The following is a 24,030-nucleotide window of genomic DNA, read 5'->3' as shown; positions in this document are numbered from 1 at the left end:
AGAAAGCTAACAAAAGGGCTAGAGTTGATTCCAGGTGTGGAATTTGCATTGTGAGTCAATTGCTGTTGTCTGTGAACTTGAGGACCAAATAAGTGTGTGAGGCTGAAAAATCTGAATTAATTGACGAGAGGCATGGCCAAAACATTGTAATGTCAAAACACTGGGTATGTTAAAATCAGCTGTTTGATACATTGTTTAGAGGCAAGTACGCACTGAGCTCAATAGCAAACAACCTAGCAGTCCATGGAAGACCACAGTATTGGATGACTGAGGAATACTTTCAACTGTGAACCAAAACGCATTTTCAACTGCTGAATAGATCAAGAACACTCACCAGGATGTAGGTGTAGATGTGGCAAAAACTACCATAAAGAGAAGACTGCACCAGAATATATTCTGATAATTCACCACAAGATGCTAACCACTGGTAAGACTCAAGAACAGAAAGGCCACGGTAGAGTTTGCTAAAAAGAGCATTCAAGAAAACTATACTTTTGGAGCAAAGTCGTATAGACAGATGAGTATTAAACTGTACCGAAGTGATGGAAAGGGAAAAGTGTGGCTCATGATCCAAAGCATACCCCCTCATTTGTGAAACACGGTGTAAGTAGTATTATGGCTTGGGCATGCATGGCTGCCACCGGACCTGGCTCAATTTTTCACTGAAATGTGACTGCTGACCAAAGCAGAAGGATGATTTCAGATATGTATAGAGTAGAGACGTTAATGATGATCGATTAGGCTTCATTGCACATTCACGTCAATCAAGCTTAACGATTAAAAATATTTATTTTATTTTGGGTCACCTAATTAATTATTTATTACTATTAATAATCATGAAATAATTATTCATTATTTATGTTGTCTCCAAATTTTACCAGATGAAGCTGCATGTTTTAACCTACTGAGATAGGTTTGGATATCTACACCTGGGTACTGGCAGCAATGGATGCAGTCTGTACCGTGTAATAGGCTTGTAGTTGTAGCCAGTGAGGGGGAGAACAATCCCATGTATGTCACTGTTATGAATAGCGACTTATAGTAGATCGAACTAGCCATCATTGCTGTTCTATTGTAATGTCAGCAAATTGCATTGGATCATTGTTTCCTGAAGACCAGCAAACACAATTTTGCTAAATAAACCGGGACAGGACTCAAGTGCGGTCCTTAAATGATCCAACTCGGCGGCCTGAGGCATCATTCCCTGACTTACTGAATCTTTGGAACATGGAAATGTAGACTAGCATACCATAATCAAATGGTTTCACTTTGAACGTTTGATTGCAAAAGCAGTGTTAACAATGTAGTGCTGTGGTCTGTTAGCTGAGGCTAGTCACGGCTAGTGTTAACTTTTGTTAATCACTCTGGATAAGAGCATATGCCAAGTTATTGTAATGCAATGTAATGTGTAACATATTTGGAATCTGATCTGATTATCTATTGATGATTGAATTGACTGTGAAATCTAAAGATTATCAGTATAATAATTAAAATTTCTTTGTGGAGAAAATTGCTGCAAGACAAATTAAATCAGTCTTTATATTCCAGAATAGACAAAAGTGAACTGCTCTGTCTAAAACATATACAATAAAAAAATTAACCCTCTGATCTGAACATTTTGCATATCAAGTTGCCTTTTGCAGTTCAAGCCAGCATGTATCATTTTGTAATCTGCATTGGTCTTTGGCCTTCAGTGATAAATGTGTTAGAAACATAACAAATGCACAAGGAATACCACAAGGACATTGTCAAAAGGCACACTCACCACTGTAATAGTTAGAAAAATGGCTTGTCTTATGCCAGTCTCCTCTACATGAACAAGACAACGAGCCATGCTCGTAGCATCTGTCTGGTGCTGTTACAGAGCCCAGAATCACTCATCTTATAAATTGTATGTGATGTGGCTTGTGACACACGGGATGAGCATAATTAGCAATAGCCTTGCCTTGGGAGGGAGGGCTTCAGCAGTAGTGTGATTGCTGGCTCTTTGCACTCTTTGAGTTGGTGTGAATCATATGGCGTAAAGTTATTTACACTGATTTTTAGTTATGTGTCGGGGCTTGTACCTCTGGGGCTGCAGGTTGGTCAGATATTAGTTGATCCATTTGCACTGTGAGATGTTGCCAGTGATTGATATGTTAATGATTTAAATTGCCATTACAAATCTGGTGATGCCAATTCTGGCTGAGTAAAACAACAAGCCATAGGAATCTGAAAGGGGGGTATGTAAAAGAAAGCAATGAATGTGGTACGATTAACAATCAAAGTATCTAGCGTTGATCATTTTTCGTAAGCACATGGGATATTACAATGTCAAGGTTGTAGCTCTCAAACGAGTAGTCTAATGCTGAGCTGGGGCAAGCAGTCAGGCTTTAAAGGAAAAAATCTATATTGTTGTCCTCGAAGGACACATTTGACTGGAGTGTGAAGGAGATGTTTCTTTATCTTTGTTCATTTTTTTAAACTGAAGGGTCTGCCATGTTGTAACAGTGTCCCTCTCAGTATCCTTGCGTATCCACATGGATCTCTACTCACTTTTTTTATTTATTCCAATGAAAATCTTCTCTGGAGAAGGGAAGTTCCCCAGACTGTGGTCATGACTAAGTGACTCGGGAAGTCCACACATTCCCACATTTTCTTTTGCAGAATATGTTGCCAGCTTTCAGTAGGCAGTATGCTTCAAATGAGAAGAACCACCAGCAAACTTCTTGTCGAACACCACTGTCAGTAGGCTATATGCAATGCAAACTCTGTGTTCGTATTATGTGCTTTGTACTTCGTTTTATGTCACTCCACGCCATTGAGGATTGCACAAACTTCAAGATCATTGACAACCAATTTCATGGAAATTTTGGGTCTGGAATTTGAGCACATTTCGTTGTCTTTAAAATCTGTGTGATCAGTGTTAAAGTTTACGATATCCTTGCACGAGTTTAGCAACTCTTTGTTCAAAAGCATTCATCTCAAAAGTATTCCAGTTACAACAAAGATGCTACCACAGTCGTGTCTAGAAGGGATACAGGAGGTCTTAGGAAGTGGTGTCCTATCCAGTAGGTTTGCCACAATAGAAGAACTTAATTGAGGAGAGTTTGACCTCATTTTTTAGCCAAACTAAGGATAAATTATTTGGGCATAAAAATAGCCAAATGAAAGATGAGGAAACTGCATATAAAATATTGGTAAACTAGTAACAAGGTAGTGACCTGCCTACCTAGCCTTAGCCTACTAGTTTCCCCATCTTTTATTAGGCTACCTTTCTGTCCAAACAATTTATCCTTATTTGGCTAACAAATGGGACGGGAGTTCTGCTAACTGCTTGCGCACACCGCACCGTACAAACTGAAGTGCATCATTTTGTTCGTCTCTTGTTCAAAATTGGTCGTTTCCAACAAAAACGGTTTGTTTTTGAGTGTACTGGTGCCTTTAGAGTGGCTGGCAACTCCCAGGACTGTATAGTACTCAAGATGTGCCTGCAAATGTCCAAGTAGACTGGCTGGATGAGATAAGATGGTAGGGTGATAAGAATGAGAGCACCATTACTGTCTCTGAGACTGTATACTGCCGACAGAATGGTCCAACAGCCAATATCATGAACATGCTATCTCATGGAAGTCTCTGGTTTTGGTGTCTTCTTTGTTGCAGATAATCGAGCAAGAGATAAATCCATATGTTGACCAATGGGAAGAAGCAGGACAGTTTCCAGCCCACAAGATTTTTAAGATCCTTGGAAACGCGGGGTTCCTGGGGGTCACCAAGCCAATAGGTATCTATCATTCTCCGCCATTCTCTCATCCTATTATTAGAAATTACAACCACACAATTGTTTAAACTTTTAATCTGAATATAGTGAGTCTAATTGTTATGAATATTCTCTTCCTTTTTAAAAAAAATTGTCATATTACTTGAAAAGCCCTTCAAGTGACAAAGAATAACATCAAAGCTTGTGTTACCTTGTAAAAGTATAGCCTTTAGTACAAGCACAGCAATTGCTTGCTGTTGAAGAAATGTAGGACATTTATACAAAAATGTAATTGATGATTATGTATTGCCTTAGTACAGACACATCTATCACTTACTATTGAAAAAAAGTAGGACTTTTATTTTTATTTACAAAAATGGACTTGAAAATGGGTTTTATCCAGAACCATATAGTCTCCCATTGCAGGCCTCTTGCTCTCTGAAATCAGCCTGCTACAGAAATATCCCCTCAATTGAACTGAACCGCCTGTATTCAAGAAGGGTTATTCCTTCTATAAGACCTGGCTGACCATTAGATTTATGAACCATGGAGTTACCTTACGGCAGGTCTTGGAGGATAGGGAGTTTTTCAAACGGGGAAAACAATCTGTATAGTTATTTACAGAACATAAGAAATGTGAAAATTGTCGACTAAAGTGGTAGTCTACTAGAGGTAGACTAAAGGGTAGCCAAAACCCATTTTAATGTAATATGGGCTGTGTTCTAGTATATTGTGTTGTATTTCAGGATATTTAATTGAATTAAAATACTCTATATTAACAGTAATTAATATAGAGGAACAATAGGGTATTTCAATTTTGTCATGCAATTGTAAGGTGATAAATATGCAATTCGGTGAGGAACTTAAAATGTGAACAGCTTCAACCATATCCCTGCGTACTAAAATGTGCACGAGCACATTCTCTTAAGGCCGGGATTTCCCTTTGTGCTGCCCGTAGCATCTCTCGAATCATCTGCAGAGCCCTGTTCTCAATGCCGCCGCACCGACGCTCGCGTCGTGCTGGAGAAAAGACGAGGCTGATACCGAGGCTCTTGGATTACATTTTCAAATTTGCATAGGTTTTTTTTTTTTTTTTCTTTTGGAATTTAAAAGCAGGACAACATGAACACAGTCATGCTATGGGTGAAAGAACTGGCTCTTCACTCCGCAGGTCAGATGGGAGCAAGCTGTGCATTAGGAAAAAGTGCTGACTGTGAGAGGGATAGATTTGCACGGAGGATTAAAGGGAGGAACACAGGCTGTCCTGGATACAGATTGTTTAATGTCACCTGTTCTGTGTTGGATAGCGGCTGATTTGTGCAGCGAGTGTTGGTAAGACACGGTTGGACCGTGTGCTGTTTTAAAACACTGTCAGAATTATTTTTGGAAGAAACCCTGCCGTTGGACATCGGCCCGTGCTAATCTTGCCAGAGAATTGTTGCTTTGGTGCGATGTTGTTGTAGGCTTCATGCACACTGGGCCCAGGAGAAGAGAAATGATAAACACTATTTCATTCCTACCAACAAAAGTAATGCTTTTTGTTTAACTGAAGGGATTAAAGGGCTAACGTAGGGCTGGATTCAAAAAAAGTATAAATAATGGGGAATTTGGAAGCTGTTCTGCGTGAAGCTTTTATAATAACAACAGCTTGCACTTTCCAAAGGAACTCAAATGTGGTTTCCATTTTTCACTTACAAGAAGCAAGAACGTGGAGAAAAAATGAAGAGATATGTCTGTCTTATGTCAGCTGTCATTACCTATCTCTTTCAAGACTCCACTGAGTGTTTTCAGTCTTTTAGGGAAAATTTCTTGTTTTATTCAAGTTACATTATTGCTATTTCAAGTAGTTTGAATATCAGTAGGAGCCCAAAGATATGACCTTCTTTGATTTTCATATACAGAGGGGGAAATTAATTTTTATATTGCTGTGAGACACATCAGTGCTGCCTTTTCTTCTGGGATTCAGGAGATTCATGAAATAAATCAATTTTCTGCTCAATGGATCTAATTGGCATTCACATATTTATGGGATAATGAGGAGGTGCAGTAGACACTTGTATTGAGGAATATTTTTACCAGTGGACAACTGATTGAGACTTCATTATAATATATGAAAAACATGGAGTGAAATGGCTTCATCCTAAAAAGAAATGGTTTATTATATAAAAAATATTATGAAGACAATAGATCATTGAAGTGTTTCGCTTGCAGCTGTTTATAGAAGTAGAGTTCAGTGCCAGCTCAGACTGAAGCATAAAATGATATTTTTATGGCCGATCAATCTCAGAGAACACATAGGAAAGCAAAACTTCTGATTTATTCTTGCTGCACTGAGCAGTCTGCATCCTGTAAAACAGCAGAGAATTCAACCCCTCTACTAATGCTGACAAAGGAATTGGGCCTGGCCACTTTTGCCAGGAACAAACTTAATCCAAGATCGCTGTTCTCACATTTTTGTAGAAATGGAGAATTGAACCATTTGGCCGAATGAATCCGTTATTGTCAGATTGGTATCGATGCAAAATAAATCATCTGCCTACCTTGTGGTGTTTAACTTTGGATGCATAACGTGAACAGGGTTTGATAGTTGATGATGAAATGTTCTTTCACAGTTTTGAGAAGGATTGGTATTTAAAGAGAGCTGATGTGTTGGGCAGTGGTTATCTAGGACCACTCTCATACATCCGGCTGCATCCAGAGCTTTGCAGATAGGGCCTGAGCTATCCAGTCAGGCCGAATGCCAGCGTGGGATGGATGAAACTGGTAGTCCTGCTACGAGACATATCAGGAGAATGATGAATTATGTGCTTGTGCCGTACCTTCTGGAAAACCACCTCAGATCATTTTGTACTTTTGCGCTTGAATTTCAACACGTAGGACGTCATCGGTTTCTGGCAAGGACAATGGACGTCACCACCAAATAAGTCAAAGGAAATGGCACAGTGATTACTGAGGTACATTTGAAATACTCTGTTGGTTTGTAGGTATTGGCAAACACGAAGGGGAAGCTTCCATTCATTGCTTGTCAAAGTCAGACGTAATTACATTGACCTCGCCGCTCAAATATCTTATTACATCATTTGGAGAACTGGCAGTAAATGGTCTTATTTCAGTAAGGATCATGACTTGTCTTCCCCTCATGGCTGACACTGGCATCTGGCAGCTTGGCATGTTTTTCGTTGAAGTGCTTGTTAAAATTTTTGCCAACGCAAGGAAATCGCGTTCATTGGTGTAATATATTGATCTAGTTCTTACTGCGCTGGTTCATGCTCAGCATATCGAGTGTTGATGTTCTTGATTCTGCAGATCTTGAGAATGCTGAACAGATGCAGTCATATGGAGGATAATTTGTACAATATCTTTTCTGATCTATGGTACAGAAATGGGTTTAATTTTTTTCCTTATGATGGCCTTCTTCCTCAAACATGCTACAGCTATTAAGAGGTAGTTTAGTTATGGTTCAGCACCTGTTCTTGGGTGTGTCACAGTGTGTTTCAACCCGTTTTTAAAACCCTGGTCCATCTCCTGTGCATGGGAATGTTTTATCCGTTAGTGACTCAGTACCCATGAATCCATTACAGGTTTCGAACATCTGAACCTGATTAGAAAACTCTCTGTGACCCCACCCTTTTGCTGCAGCAGTTTGTTATATTTAGTTTTTTTTGCCACTGTCTAGTCTATTTTAAAGCCATTTAGACATTTAGTAAAGGTACTGATTAGAATTTTTACTTTTTGTCATCTTTTTTTGTCATTATTTGTCACCTATACTGTATATAGCTATATTAAGGGTTTTTAGAGGTCTATTTCCATGTGAAAAAAGTATTTAGAATATGGAACATATTTTATTTATATACTACTGTTGAAAATATATATTTTATGTATGTATATTTTTGAAAGTTATTTATTATTAATTCTAATTTCTGACTAGACATTGGACACAGAAATAAATAAGAGTATGCAAGTGGTGTATAACTTTCAAAGTATATAGTATTGTTGGGTGTGTGTGTCTGCGTATGTGTATAAATCCTGTTTTGGAATTTTGTACCGAATTGGTGTAGCTACGATCGTGAGACGCCGCTCGGTGTATCAGCGAACGTCTCCGTTCTCCTCTCCGCCCCCAAAGTTCTTCTCCCAGCTGTTTTCACAAGGCGTGAAGAATGCACATGTGCTTCCCCTCTGTCCCGTGGCCCTCCGCTCCCGCCGCTCCCGCCGCCGCTCGGTATCTGCAGCTGCAGCCGCGGCTCTGCTTCCTCAGCTCTGGCCGTCGGCTTTCCGTGTTTGCTTCAGCTGCTCGCCTGACCCCGTCTCACGGCCATCCTGAGCGTTCCACAGATGAACTCCACTGGGTGAAAGGTGAAGATAGGTGGGCAGGAAGCCACATGCCACGCTCTGTTCTCTGACAGCCTTTAAATCCCCCGTATCAGTCATGTGCACTTCATTTTATGCTCAACCTTGAGGAACTTTTTTGGAATCATTTTCACCAGCTGGTTGGGATCCACAGATTGGTGCCTAGTAAACAGCCATTTTTCAATACAACGATTTGATCTGTTTCTCCATAATTTATTTATTTTTTGTGACTTCTGTATGCCACGCAAGAAGATATCTGAATAGCTCTTTTTACTTTCTTTATGATGGGGTGCTCACTTTGACAAATGAATACAAAAAAAGCTGAAGGCAGGTCAGGAGGTCCCTTTTGTAGTCATGGCGTCCAAGTTTATAATGTAGTTTCAAAAGCCATTAACGCTAAGATTCTTCTCTATTAATACTCTTTCAAAAAAAGATTGGTTCATGAATGTCGTGATGTGGAGGGGAGTTTGGGGTATCGAGTCTTACCGTAATGGTGTCCTTCATGTCAAGAATTTCCGTACATCTTTTCAGTTTTTATGACATTTTTCCATTAGTGCCTTGCTTAATGCTATGCTTTCCACAGTCAGTTCCTTTTGTCCACTTAATTATCTCCAAAGGTTGAAATCGAAGTAAAAATGCAGTGAAATTGAAGTGCAATTGTTGCTTGCATGTATAAGTGTAAAAATAGTTGTATAAATTTAAAAATAAATCTCATTTAACATTCTGTTATCTACTATTTCATTAGCAGTGTGATTAAGATCCAAAAAACATTTAGAACTGGGACAAAATATTCAACTTGTTTCAGCAAATGTGTATTTGTTCTTTACCAAGGTAAAAAGGAACATGTTTAAATGAACAACTTGAAAGGGTATGTCCCATTGTTGGAATAGTTGAAACATTTCTCCCTTTGTGATTTGCTTTATTATTGCATATTTGTCAAACTGAAGTTTCAGATTTCAGATATAATATTAGACAAAAGGAAACTGAGAAAAAACAAGACACATTTTAAAAATGATTTCATTTATGTAATGAAAAAAGTTATCAAGTACCCATATCACCCATGTGAAAAAGTAAACTCGAAACACATTTTCAAATTATTATTCACATGGGTGATGTGGGTGTTTGATAACTTCTTTAATTCATTAAATGAAATAATTTAAAAATGTGTTTTGTGTTTACTCCATTTCTCTTTGTCTGATATTACATTTTGTATAAATATCTGAAACCATTCCGTGCGACAAATATGCAGTAATAGAGAAAAATCAGGAAGTTGGCATATACGTTTTTTTACAGCACTGTACTATTTGAGTCATTTTGCAACAGCGTTACATGCAGTGATAAAAATGATCAAGCATACAGACAAGATATGTCACTGTTTTCACTGTCCGTGGCCATTTAAGTAAGCACATAAGTGTTTATAACATTTCATGTGACACAAAGTTTGAATGACCACAGTTGCTTCAGATGGTAAGATGAAAAAACACAAGGCCAAGTTACATTAAATAATTTAGGAAACATTGGGTAGCATTGCTTCGGAATAGAGCTTGTTTAAGAGTTAAGAGCCACTCTTGTTTATTGTAACTTGGCCTTATTTTGATATCAGTACTTTTAACAGCAGGCCTAGATTTTTCACATTTCAATTAATGACTTAGACAGTGCTTTGTGTCCGTGAGTAACTTGGCATTTTTGTACGTTGAAAACGTCTTTTTGATGGGATCATTTCTTTTTGCAACTAATAAGAATGCATGTAAATGTATGAACCATAAGATTCAAATAAATTGTCATATTTTGAAATTGATTTTTAATGGGTTATTGTACATATGATACACCTACTAATTGTTTGTATGTTGGTAGATGATCTATAGGACTAGCTAACATTAATTTAAAAAGGAGATATTTGCAAGGTAGCTACAGTAGCCTAGATAAAAAGTAGTTCATCGTTGTCACTAAGAAAATGAATGACTTATAAGACAGTGATTTGTATGCACGAGTAACATTTTGTACGTTGAAAATATTATTTTTGTTGAAATGTAGTTCACAGAGGTGTTTTAGTTTTGGAACCATCTATATAACCCTTTGATGAGAGTATTGATCTTCAATAGAACAACAAATAACATATTGTAATAGATACTACAGAGTCTTAAACGTGTTAATACATAACTGTTGTGTTAGTATCATTTTGCCAAATGCATTGGCATGATCAACTGTCGGAAAAAACATAGCTTGGCTCAGTGGTAGTTTTTTGTTGTGGTGCCATTGCTAATAATAATAATAATAATGTAAGAAATACTATTCTATAAGTAAAATCTAGAATATATTTTCTCCGGTTTTCTTGCAGACATTTACAATTATGTACGATGAAACAATATGAAACCATTGCCAAAGCTTTGTGGATGTTTTAGACTGTGTGATATTAAACATCATATTTCATGCAAGTTGCTTTCAAGACAAGTTCTCGATTGCACTTACTTGACGGTTCTTTTAAGGACAGCATGCGCCACTCGCTGTAACAGCCGAAGTCTTCAGTCTCTCAGAATTGAATGTCACCACTTGCCAAAATGGCACGCTCTCGAGCACATCTCCTGTGTTGACAACAATGTCCTTGTTTCGAAGAGGTCAATGACAGTCTTATTTAGTATGCTGCCACATTTCTGACAGTTACCTAAAATGGGGAGACTTCTCGGGTGGGGTTCGAACACGCAGGCTGCTTTATAGTACTCTGCAGTATATGCTTCCATTTTCTCTCTTTCACTCACCTGCTATGATTGGGAAATCGCATCAGTAGGAGCAATCGCTGATGATTCAGAGGAATTGTGGGCTTTTGAGGAATTAATGGCTGTACTAGCAATGGCTGAGTATGCACCAGCTATCACAAAATGTTCAGACAATGTTACTGGAATGTTTTTTGAACGTTATAACATTGCCACTACATGGCAGTAATATTGTGCAAACATTTTGTTAGCTGAGACAATATCTTTAGTCTGACTTGAACAGCATTTCTTATTCACCCCTAAAGGCCAGGCCAGGACCACCTCCATTGAACGGCAGTGAGACTCTTATTTAATTTTTTTTTTTTTATTGTTTATTTCGACCGAAGGGAGACGGATAATTGGTCTTGCCAATGTGCATGAAGCCGCCATCTGATATGCAGCCTTGCTGGCCTTTTTGTGTCCTGTCTCTGCTGAAGGTTGCTCCCACATGCCAGGGTATTCTAGAACAGATGAAATGGAGAAAAACACATGACAGCAAGGGGTCATATAACATGTGAAAATATAACCCGCTCAAATGGTTGCTTCTTCCCCACGCCCAACCCTCCCGTTGAGATGAAAGCAGAGAATGTTTCTTGTCAGAGGTTTAGAAGACAAGTCAAGGCAGGGAATATTCTCTGATAGCTGATGATTGTTTTTCAGTTTCCATAAAAATAAACAAGCATTATTTGTACTGAATGGTGACTAAAATGTTAGCAAAATGTATTCTTTTCTATTACAATTTCAACTGATTGAAAACGTGTGCGAACATGCCCGTCTAAGTGCCTTCTCTGTGTCTTTGTCAGAGTATGGTGGCTTGGGCCTGGACTTCAGTTACAGTGTTGCTGTGTCAGAAGAGCTTGGCAACATTCGCTGTGGTGGGGTCCCAATGGCCGTAGGGGTGCAGACTGACATGGCTACACCTGCGCTGGCCAGGTACTGTACACTGGGTGTGTGGGGATTGGGATAGGGCGAGTGGAACTGTTTAAAGTGCATTACCATGGAATCATTCTTCAATCAAGCTGTTGATGGTTAATTGTGTAATAGAACTGACGTCTGTACACTAATTACTGTAACTCGATACATTTTAGAATTCTTGGATAAGTTTTCACCTGTTTTCAATGGGTTGGTGAGTATAATATGGTGTTCATGTGAAATTATAGGTTTGGCTCCCCTGAGTTGAAGAAGGAGTTTCTGGTTCCCACAATATTGGGAGACAAAGTGTGCTGTCTTGGTGTAAGTGAAGTTGGAGCAGGATCTGACGTTGCAAGTAAGTTTTGTAAATGGCCTGGTTTTAAAAATGATGAGGGAAAAAAAGCATAAGAAAAACAGTGGATGATTTTGAATGTGAAGAATTTATATATTCTGCCTTATATATGAATGCTTTCTTTGAAAAATGTAACTTGTCACTAAAAGGATCTATAGACTTGTGGGCCATATGCCAAAAAAATAAGTGGTAAAATGTGATTGTCTATGTTATCATTTTATTTCCTGTATTGTGCAGAGCATTTTCTACAGACAATTTAAAATTTATTCGCAACTCCAGGAGCCTCCCTTTAGTAAAGACAAGATTATTTTTCACCAGGGGGAACTTTTCCGGAACTCAGTGCAGTCGACCATGTGTCACCCGATGTTGTTAACTGGGGGGGGGGGGTGGGTGCTGTTGGATGTTGTTGACCTGGGAAGGGGAAGGCTGGGGGGTACTGTTGGATCTTGTCGACTGGGGTTATGCATTCAAACGTCAAAGCACTTCTCATCACATTAATACCGCTAGTTAAATCAACCGCCAGTAAACTGCATCGGAGAAATTAGCTGTTTCAACCCGTCGCTACACAAAACACTGCACAAATTATTTCTTGCCAGTCATTTCAGTGTCACTCCCCTCTGATGGTGTCACCCGGTGCACCCCCCACACCCCCCTACTGACGCCGCTGGGTTTTCCCACTTCCTGGGACATGTTCCTATCCCTTTTTTAGTCCCTACTCATGACGTAGTACTTTTTGGTGGTCCGCAAGCTATTGAGGTGGTGGGTGCAGTCCTGAACGTTGCTGTATGGTCAAATGCAATGTTCGCAAGACTTGCCGAGCAGACAAAGCGCCATTTTTAAATATCCGCAACAGAAGAACATTTAGCAGCAGGTAGAGAATAAGCAAGCAATTATTTGTTTTTAATAAAAATGTATAATTAAAGAAGTTCAGATGACTATGATTAGGCTTTTTTAAAAAAATATATATATAATTTCCATCATCAGCCACTTATAAAATGTGTCACCTCTCTGGCGTGTAGGCTGTTTCATCATATCACATAATCTGAGCGTTGTGCTCATACAGGTAAGTTTTATTTTAAACTGTTAAAAATTAAGAAAGAGCCAGTATAAACACAGATAAATAAAAATATTCCACATATTTCACAGTAGGTAACATGTCTAGATGCCTTGTTTGGAGGCATCACACGCACACAGATACCCTTAACCAAACATAACCGATTTACCGTGACTGCCGCTTTTTGTTTGTCACCACCACCTACTTTGCCTCATCTTCACGATTTTCGAGGTGCGGTGGAAGAGCAAACGCAAACACACTTCAGGAACCATGTAGTCCACACTGTTTATAGTTCCTGCCCTCTTTTAGTTCCTACAACCCCGTGAGGAAAAGGCCAACAGTGATTATCTGTAATAATGGGTTTTGGAAGTTAAATTATTAAAAGGCTGTTATGGATTAGTCACATACTGTAGTTCCAAATTATAGGATTAGTTTACTCCACACCTAGCAACTATGTTGCTGAAAAGGAAATCCATTGTTTAGAAATGTGCAGGGTGTGGCTAACATTCACATTTTCCCGCTGTGGCTTAATTACAGTAGGTTGCCCCTTAAATAGACTATGCATTCCATATTTATCACTTCCTAATCCAGTAATGGGTAACATAAATTGGCTTTCTTGCAGGCATCATGACTAAAGCAGTGCGGAAAGGTGATGAGTTTGTCATCAATGGTGGGAAGATGTGGACCACAAGCGGGGGACAGGCAGACTGGATGTGTCTTCTGGCCAACACCAGCGACGGGCCGCCTCACAAGAACAAAAGCCTCATATGCCTGCCAATGAACCTACCTGGTGAGACTGTAAATTGGACAGGAAATAATCATGCATAGCAATGTCTGTTCTGTAAATAGGCTATGGCTGTCCTGTGCTACAGTGTTGTAATAACGTAACTAAACAATATGCTTATTACACAGGGTAATTTTCATTTTTCATTGTCTTGTTTTTGTATTCAATGAAAATCCTCATTACAGGGTAAGCACCACATAATGGCTTCCCCAAAGATATTAGACCAATTCATTTTAGTTTAGAGGTTTTTCATTAAATTAACTGAAATTGTTAGTATGGCTTCAAATTTGATCACTCCTGATGGAAACACCTGTAGTTACCCTGGAAAATTACTTGTGACGCGTGACATAATACATGGAAGACAAACAGCTCTGCTATATTACTTTTAGTCTGAAAAGATGAAAGAAATTGACAGAATTTGGTTGCAAAGGTGATAGAAATGGACAGCATTGAAATATTTTATTCTGAATCAAAGCGCATTATCAGTCACTCAGATGACCTTGAAGACATGCTGATTCTGATGCCGCAATACAGCTGTTCAGGTTTGAACCAGAGGTGTTTGGAGTCTGAGGATTCTTCCCAAAGCCAACAACCAGAGCACTTTCTGAGAAATTTGCTATTTAGCTGTCTTGCCCAAATTCATATGAGAAGACCAATAGCAATTGTGAGCGTCCCTGTGCATCTAGTACAACGATATTAGACAATATGGGCTGCCTGCTAACAGTTTTGGCTCTATTAATGGATGCATGTGGATGGCACTAGCAAGCTGCTTAGCTCCTACCTTAGGATCTACTCTAATCCAGCTTTAGTGAACGAATCAGTTTAACTTGTTTTCCATTAGTGTTGTTGCCATATCTTTCTTATGCACATAAAGTATAGGCTAATTTTTAGATGGAAAAAGGGCTAGTTATAGCTAATTTAACAGGATCTCACTTCCTCATTCTATCACATCACAAAATATGATGTAGGTTATCACTCCAAAGATTGTTTAAAAAGGGAGGTGGGGCAAAACGAGCAAGTGATTTGATATTTTAGTTTCAATAAGATTTGATATTTTAGGGCTTTGTTTCAATACAATTTAGTTTTTTAACATTGTGAATCATAAAACAACTTCCATTTGGCTGGTGTATTTCATTTTTTTAATAATATATGGTGCTTACCCTTTTGAGCTTTATTTTTTCTAATTATGATTTCACAAATGATGTGATTCTGAAAGCAGGCCAATGCATTATTCTCCTCCATAGGGATTCACATCGCACGGAAAATCAATAAAATTGGAATGTGGTCATCAGACACCGTCGAGGTTTTCTTCGATGACGTGCGGGTGCCCTGCAAAAACATCATCGGGCAGGAAGGCATGGGCTTCACGTACCAGATGCTCCAGTTCCAAGAAGAGAGGCTTTGGGGAGTGGCCAACAGTGAGTTCCGACAAAGTGCCCCCTCAAAACCCTTTGGAAGAACCATTGTTTGCTTTGCGTCTATGGGGAAACATTAATATTGTCATACTTAAATGGAAGCTGAACAGGGTTCCTGTGAGTAGCAGTATGATTTCTGAGATTTTGTGAGTAACAGACATTTTGCTACCGGTTCAGACACACTGGATGACGAGTATTTTTTACTTGAAAAATTTCGATTGGCTTTGATAACAGTCTACTATGAGAACAAGGTTCCCTCATCTCAGGTATAAGTATTGATTTATGACTTACTGCCATAGCTCAAAAAAAGTAAAACATCTAATATCTATCACTATACCACTGGTCTTCAGATCCACCATGTTCAGGATTGTATTCATGCTGATACCTTGCATTTTATTAGCCGAGAACTTGCTTGAGCCTGGGATCCGTGAACCAATTGAAGCAACCCCATAACACTGCCTCCAGAGGCTTGTACAGTGGGCACTGTCCAAAAAAATCCAAACGCCAACTTTTTTTTGACCCGGCAGTGTACCTGAGATATGTCAGTGTTCTTTTATGTATGGGGGCTCTTTCTTTTTAGTGTTATTTTCCAATTGTTTCTATTCTGCCGAGTTTACTCACCAATTACAGACTCATATACCATAGTAATTATGGGGATGGATATATATATATATATATTTATATTTATTTATTTATATATTTTTCATGTACTGAACTTACTTACTTTTTCATACTTTTTTTTGCACCTCTCCCTGTTCCCTAATGCCAACATACAAATCGTTTGAGTTTAGTTGAATATTATTTTAATTATTGTTCATTTAGAATGTCTGTATGCCATTGTTTTTTTTGTTTTTTTAAGTATTGACTATGATGGATAATGTTATCCGGGACACCATCCAATACACCAGACAACGCAAGATCTTCAAGCAGCCAGTTCTCTACCACCAGTCCGTCCACTTCCGCCTGGCAGAGTTGGAGACGGAGCTGGAGCTACTGCGCTCCCTCCTCTACCGCGCCACAGGTGACCTGGCCAAGTCCGTCTCCGAACGTTTCACCATTCCCAGAATTTTCCTATGAGTTATCCTTGTGCGTTCTGGCCGTGTGAAAGAGAGCATAGCATTGGTTTAAAAATCTTCTGTCTGGAAATACTGTATTTGCTGTTGGATGGGGGATTTCCACGTGATACAAAAACCAAAAACTGTTTTCCTGACATCTACGATATATTCTGTGGTCTCGTTAATGTGCTGCGTAAAAGTATTTGCCCTCTTCCTGATTTCCTCTATTATTGCATGTTTGTCACACTGAATGGTTTGTGATCTTTAGACAAAATGTAATATTAGTCAGAGGGAACCTGAGTAAACACAAAATTATTATCATTAGTAGGAGTATGGAATGAAAAAAGTTATGAAACACCTATGTGAAAAAGGAATTCCCCCCATAAATTTAACAGCTGTGACCAAATACTTCCTATAATTTGATATCACATAGCTGTGAAGAAATTTAGCCCACTCTTCTCGGCAGAACTGCTTTAATTCAGACAAATTTGTCGGTTTTTGAGAATTAACAGGTCAGTTCAGGACCTGCCATGTCTGTTGGGTTCAAGTCAGGACTTTGACTAGGCAACTTTAATTTTGTTTATTTTCAGCCATTCAGATGTGGACTTACTTTTATGTTTTGGATCATTTTGCATGCATCATTTGTAATTTTCCTTAAGCGTTTTCTGGTACATGGTTCCTTCAGTAATAAGAAATTGTCCAGGTCCCGAAGCTGCACAGCATCTCCACACCCTCACACTACCACCACCACTTTTGGCTGTTGGGATGATGTTCTTATTGTGAAATGCTGTGTTTGCTTTACGCCAGATATAATGAGACCTGTGTCGTCCAAAAAGTTCCACTTTTCACTCAACTGGTCAGAGAACATCCCAAAAGGCTACGGTAATGGTAAAATGGTTAATGGACTGCATTTATATAGCACTTTTATCCAAAGTGCTTTACAATTGATGCCTCTCATTCACCAGAGCAGTTAGGGGTTAGGTGTCTTGCTCAGGGACACTTAGACACGCCCAGGGCGAGGATCGAACCAGCAACCCTCCGACTGCCAGACAACCGCTCTTACCTCCTGAACTATGTCGCTTCGGGATCTTCCAGCTTTTTTGCAAATGTGATGCCTACAATGTGGCAGCCGCATTGTACATTAAGTTACTGACTGTGTTACATTTATCAAGTGTTACATTTATGGCGACTCTCCCCTAAGTTTGCGAAAGAGAATCTTTTAAAATCCTTTTAAACGTGCCTCCTTATACTTTAGAAACAGTTGCCTGTTGAGGGATGGTGACTCTGGGGATGGTTGGCTCTTGGGTATGAAATTAAATAACTTGAAATACTGAAACTGTGTTCTGAAGTTTTTACTGTTGAGACATGTTTACATTTAAAGTGTCACCATCTCCCAACAGGAAACTGTTCCTAAAGATGAAGGAATCGTGTTTTAAAAGGATTTTTAAAAACGCTGCCTATCTGTCCAAAACCTGACTTCACCAGAGATGGAGTGGTACAACAGTGTTGCTTTCCTGCCACATCAAGCATGGCTGTGTTCGATCAGTTGAATCTAATTATCAATTAAATTTTGTTAATTGAGTTAACTAAGGGGGCAATTACTTTTTCACATATGGGAGTCTGATCATTTTTTAAAATAAAATAAAATGTTTTTTGTGTTTACTCGGTCTCCATTTGTCTAAAGATCTGAAACTACTCAGTGTGACAAAAATGTAACAATAGAGAAATCAGGAAGGCAGAAAATACTTTCTCAGAGCACTTTATGCAGTTAGTTTCCCCAGACACCTTTATCAATAGCTTATGTAGTATCCATTTGAAACAACTGACTATGTCCTAGATTCAGGTCGAGGGCTTTGTTCAGTGGTATAGTGGAATTGTACACATTGGATTCAAACCTGGAAGCATTTAAATTTCAGATCATTTGATGACTCACCCGTTCAGCTGGTTTACAGAGTAAATGTAAGTGATGTTGTCTTTCTCTTATCCCCCCCCCCTCTCAGCTCTGTATATTAAAGGTAACGATGTGACCAAGCTGGCTTCCATGGCCAAGCTGAAAGGGGGACGCCTGGCTCGGGAGGTTGGGGACAGCTGCCTGCAGTACTGGGGTGGGATGGGTTACACCAGTGAAGTTCTGGTCAGTCGGTTTTACAGGTGAGTCCAGCGCCCCAAGGAAGGGATGCACAAGGCTAAAAGTTATCGATAGCAGTCGATGCATTCCACGCGGTCCCGAACCAAATCCTTCCAGCTCCACCTGTGGCTGGGTGTGACTGCCATAGCGCTGCTCAGGGGTAAGACAATATTACCTGCCTTGGTGCCCAGTGGTGGGTCCTTGACAGTGTAGGTGGCTGAGGTCTGCCCGCCCCAACCCCTTAAGAAACGCAGGCCTCTGGGGCAATAGCTGTGCAGCTCAGCAGGTGTGCTTAGCAGTGAATAAAAATCACCAGCTGGCTGATTACACATTTAGAAAATGTAGGCAAAAATGGATAAAAACAAAGCAATTGTGCTCCAGTGCGGGAGCCAAGGGCCCATCATATTACATATGTAACATGAGATCTTTGCTTATTTGTCCAGTAACAAATTCACAATCATATAGCATATCCAACCCTAATCGTTACCCCAGTCACTATATGAATACATCTAAAGCTGATCCAGGATCAGTGCTTACAGACCAGAGTCTGTTTTGCAGCTTCCTTCCCTGTAATCAAATCATGCATCTGGCAGTATGCAGGTTGCACAGTGGTGACACCTAGTGATGTGGCACATTAAGAAACAGCACCAGATGGACCATGGACCATGTTTATTCAACCAGGATACATGGAGTTTTTTTTTATTTATTTGGTCATTACCAATCCTGAGATTCACTCGTCTACTATTATATTGTAAATTTTGATTTCTAAGATATGGGTGGGGATATGTGTTTCGATATTGAAGGGTTCTGTTGGTTCCATACTGTTCATGTTTTCTTTCCCACAGAATGCTTGTTGTAACTTAAGTACTCAGGGGTTCTCATTCATTGAACATTTTCATTTTAATTCTACTCTACTCGCTATCCTGCTGTATCATACTGAGGAAAATTAAAACATTAAACAAGAAAGTGTTCATAAAATGACCCAGTGTGCCACTTTAGATGATAAATTGGTTCCAATTATGTTAAATACAGCTCAACTCTGGAAGGTGTAAAGACGTTCAACTGAGAATTTGTGGAATTGTGAAATGTCACTATCATTGGACCAAAATAATTTCATTGTCCACAATTCAGGGATGCCAGACTGATGTCAATTGGCGCTGGAGCTGATGAAGTCATGCTGTCCATTATATGCAAGTACATGGACACCTTGCCCAGGAAATGATGTCGTATCACATTACGACTCAGAACTGTAACAATAAGTGCACTTCTTTTTCATTGATACTGGTTTTCTGCAAAGCTAACATGTAAAATGATATTTGAAATATTTAAATGTATATTTTGTAATCAGGTTGATGTAGGGCAGTGGTAACAAACCCTGTTCCTGGAGATCAACTGTCCTGTAGGTTTTCACTCCAACCTTAACAAAGCACACCTCGCTCAACAGCTAGAGATCTTGTTTAGCTGCGAATTAGTAGTCTGCGGTGCATAATTAGGGTTGAAAGGAAATCCTACAGGATGGCAGATCACCAGGAACAGGGTTGGTTACCACTGATGTAGAGGAAATTCAAAGTCTTGAAGAAAAATGCAAAAAATAAAAATCAAGCCTGAATCTACTACAGTTGAGGCCAAAAGTTTACATACACCTAGGCTAAGGACATTCAAACTCAAATATTCACAACTCCACACATTTCCCGTGTTAAGCCAATTAGGGTATCTACTTTATTTCCATAAGAGGTCATTTCACAATAATTGCTAAGAGACAGATTTATTTCAGCTTTTATGCACTATATCAGATTTTAAGTGGGTCAAAAGTTTACAAACACTTATTTTTAGTATTTGGTGGCATTGCCTTATAATTGCTTAGCTTGAATCAAACGCATGGGGTAGCCTTCCACAAGCGTCTCACAATACTTCTAAACATAGCCTAGGTGTATGTAAACTTTTGGCTTCAACTGTATATTAAACAGTCAGTGGGTTTCAGTAGTAGATGACGGTTGCAATTCATTTGTGTATAGAAAATAAAGCACAGCGTGTGAAAGTGAGTTCTTATTAAATCCCTCAATTCAAGACGACACAAATGTGATACACCAAAATGCATTTTATTTGTGTTATTCTGTACAGGTAATTTAGAGATCTTTAACAGCAAAGAAGTACATTATACTGGACATCTAGCTTGATGTGCAAGAACTGCTGTGTCAATGTGAAAATGTTTCTGGGTCAAAATTCACGAGCCAGAAACGTGTCATGATCAGTGCTCCAGTTCCTTTCAGATGAATGACTGGTTGCAATCCAGGCAATTTTGAAAAGCTCAATTTATCTTACTGTACATGTTAATATTCAGTTAAACACCCCTGGTGAACAACAAAATAACATAAATGTCCTTATTCTTGGATGAAAAAGTATCATTTTGGGGGTGACAGAGATGAGAACTGTACAGTCTAATAGACTTATTTTGCTTCAACAATGATACATTGACCCAAATGTCAGCTGTTAATAAAAGTAATGTTGGTATTAATTACAAGATGCAGTGTTTTACAAGTTTCTTCCCAATATGCAACAGTCTTTGATGTTTTCCATTGCACCTTCACAAAAATAGATTGGCCTATATATAGATAGAAAAAACAATGCAGCTTTCCTGTGGAATAATTTAATCCTAGTCAAACAGTATCAATACAGTTACTCTGAACAGGTAGACCTAAGAATATCAACTATTCTTCAGGCACTCCTGCTGCTCTTTTATTCACTATTCCTTGAATTATCAAAAATTAGTTGATAACGGTTTCGTCTTCACGCAACTTGAAGTACTGAAATAATTTACATGCAGAGACAACATCTTGCAGAACTACTACATGAAAACCTTTCTATGAATGAGAAGCAATGTCGTTTTACCCACTCCAACAGGATCGAGAAAATACCACATCAGACCCTTTTACACTGACAAATCTGTGATTGGGAATGGTGATGATCCATGGCAGTGTTTTTTCCTCCCCAGTTTGCTATAGTGCATCAACAACTGTACTGCACAGTCTTCAATTAATGTGGGGCGACATGTAAGGATTCACATTAATACAAAAAGCGGCGCTCTTTTCATCCTGAGTATGCGGTCCAGAAAAAGCATGGCACACGTTGGAGAGATGTGTCTTTTGGTATCGCCATCACCTAAGTTTAATTACCCAATAGAGGACAAAGAATACAAAAAGCGCAAACAGAAACAGGTAGCAGAAGATCCGGGTTTGGCTGCCCCTGGCCAACAGCTTCACTCTACCCATAGTGGCCCCCAAAAGACCACCAGTAGACTCAAAATCTGTGTCCTGTGTTGAAACAAACCAGGAGAACTCTCATGGAGGGGGAGTCCAGTTCAGCCACCAATTAATATAATTTATTTATAAACCCATTTTATCAGTTATGTTCAACTAAAAATAAAATGCCAAGAAGAGCACCACATCTTTAGGCACTCTCACTTTTTTTTGTTCAATGTCCCGTCATCTGCAGATAGGGTGACCAGATTACCTGAAAGATCTTGTACGTAATGCGATGAGATTCAACAATAACGGCAGTTAGTCAGGAAACTCATTGAAATTTGTTACGACTGCAATACGGGACAAATTAAGATTTTCTATGAAGGGGGGCATGTAAAAAGGGGATGAAATTATGGGGCTGTCCCAGGAAAAACAGGACGTCTGCTCACCCTATCTACAGACCAGTAAACAAAATACACTAGTATGTTCGTTCTATGTAATGCATGCACAGGATTTGTAATCAAGGGAGGTAGGGATACCATGCCCACCAGAAACCCCACCCTCCCAGTGTATTGTTATAGCCCTGTTGTACAACTTCCCAGCTATGCATTGGACTGTGGCAGCATGCATCCAAACAATTTTTGGAAATGACCCCGTAAAATTGTGTCTAAAGTTAAAAGAGAGTAGGACTTAAAAGTTTAGATCAACATAAAACAGCAAACATCATTAACTTACATAAATGACACTTTTTCTACGCATGTTTTTTCACATTAGCTTTACAGGGAAGTAGTTTGGGAATTGTAAATGTATACATTACTTCTAAAAAATAAAAAAAAAAACATCAGAACATGCCCAGGTCCAGGTAATGCCATGGACCAAGGTATCAATGAGGAATAATAAATAGAAACCTGCATACAGTTCCCACAAACTGAGTATCTTTTTAGTGAATAGCTGGATGTACATTTCAAAACTATACATGGAAAAAGTGAAAAAGCAAAAAAAATATTCAGTTGTAATTTGCATTTTGGGGTTTGAGTTGGATTCATTTGTGATTTTCAATTTAATCAGTTATGTGATATGATTTTTTTAAACTGGGTTACAATTATATATATATATATATATATATATATATATATATATAAATTAAATACATGAAAAGCCTTCTAAGACAAAGATATTTTTAACTGTCAAAGAAAAATCTTACCATATCTTGCAACATATTATTATGGTGTTTAACTTCAGTTCCAATATCAATTGATAGCTGAAAAAAAGGGTATGGAATTAGTTTTGAATTGCTTCAATTTACATATTTTCCTTTAGAAATAATTAGCTGAATTCTACACTTCCAGTATCACATACTTACATGTTTCAAAGCACTGACTTTGGCTCTTAAACCCTCTTGTAAATGTTCGTTTTCTTCCTCATAAACACTGTATCCACTTGCCACATAATTTCCTGTTTGTCCCCCTTCACCTATTGATGACCAGGAAGTAAACAAACACTTTAAATGGTCACTGCGTTATATAATGGTCTAACCAGGCGTTTAAACAGGTTTTTATGAATTTTCCTATTTGAAATTCCATTCTTACCTATTTACATTCATTCAGTTTTTGCATGGTAAAATGACATCTTGACATCTTTGTCAAGATGTCCTTCACAACTTATCTCAAATGGTAATAACAATAATTTACAAACGTTGGACTGATCTGAAACCATTTTTGGCATTTGTATATTTGTGATAACTTCGTGCAGACTACTTGAAGCAGAAATCCTAGTTGGCTCCCTCAACTTCGAACACTAACTAACGTTACACACAACACACACAGTGAAACACAACTAGTGGGGATTCTACATTAAAACTGGCAATAACCCAAAATGAATAATAGAAAAACAACACAGGTAGGACAATTCTGAAGCCGATCAACAGTTAGCTAGCAAAATTAAAAAGCTCCTGCATTCATTTTTGCAAAACCGCTAAGGTTAGCCGTCCATTCTGGTGTCTAATTTGCTAGCTAGCTAGCTCTTACAGGATGGCAGCTACATGGGCTGAGCCATTTCTCTTACCTAACCCAGCGCGCCTCATTTTGATCTCTTGAAAATGCAGGTAATATATGTGATGGTAAGGTTTGCGTTTGTAATATGTGATGGAATTTAAGCAAAATGTTCTACATGTAGCGTCTGCCTTCCCTTGTTATGTTAACGTAGCTAAAGCCTTTGCGCAACGCCACGACATCATACGGAAATCGGGACGCCTA

The 24,030-nt window shown here is 38.8% G+C and overlaps 2 protein-coding genes across 2 annotated transcripts in view; one reads left to right on the top strand and one right to left on the bottom strand.

The window, feature by feature from the left end:
• zgc:85777 (uncharacterized protein LOC405871 homolog) overlaps nucleotides 1-21,057 on the top strand; it is a 26,646-nt gene extending 5,589 nt beyond the window's left edge. The window contains exons 2-9 of the mRNA XM_064348271.1: nucleotides 3,643-3,763; nucleotides 11,640-11,769; nucleotides 11,997-12,103; nucleotides 13,777-13,944; nucleotides 15,183-15,356; nucleotides 16,213-16,374; nucleotides 18,409-18,559; nucleotides 19,668-21,057. Coding sequence (XP_064204341.1) covers nucleotides 3,643-3,763; nucleotides 11,640-11,769; nucleotides 11,997-12,103; nucleotides 13,777-13,944; nucleotides 15,183-15,356; nucleotides 16,213-16,374; nucleotides 18,409-18,559; nucleotides 19,668-19,758 — 1,104 coding nt within the window. The 3' untranslated portion in view covers nucleotides 19,759-21,057. The remainder of the gene's footprint in view (nucleotides 1-3,642; nucleotides 3,764-11,639; nucleotides 11,770-11,996; nucleotides 12,104-13,776; nucleotides 13,945-15,182; nucleotides 15,357-16,212; nucleotides 16,375-18,408; nucleotides 18,560-19,667) is intronic.
• bet1 (Bet1 golgi vesicular membrane trafficking protein) lies at nucleotides 20,617-24,030 on the bottom strand. Its single transcript, XM_064348272.1, has 4 exons — nucleotides 23,840-24,030; nucleotides 23,139-23,248; nucleotides 22,980-23,036; nucleotides 20,617-21,847 (listed from the first exon to the last, which is right to left on the bottom strand). The coding sequence occupies exons 1-4, from the start codon at nucleotides 23,856-23,858 to the stop codon at nucleotides 21,692-21,694; spliced, it is 342 nt and encodes a 113-aa protein (XP_064204342.1). The 5' UTR covers nucleotides 23,859-24,030; the 3' UTR covers nucleotides 20,617-21,691.

Source organism: Anguilla rostrata, chromosome 8, assembly GCF_018555375.3.
Source record: "Anguilla rostrata isolate EN2019 chromosome 8, ASM1855537v3, whole genome shotgun sequence".
In the NCBI taxonomy this organism is placed as follows: domain Eukaryota; kingdom Metazoa; phylum Chordata; class Actinopteri; order Anguilliformes; family Anguillidae; genus Anguilla; species Anguilla rostrata.
The sequence above is the reverse complement of the archived record's forward strand: the minus strand, read 5'-3'. Positions and strand labels throughout refer to the sequence as shown.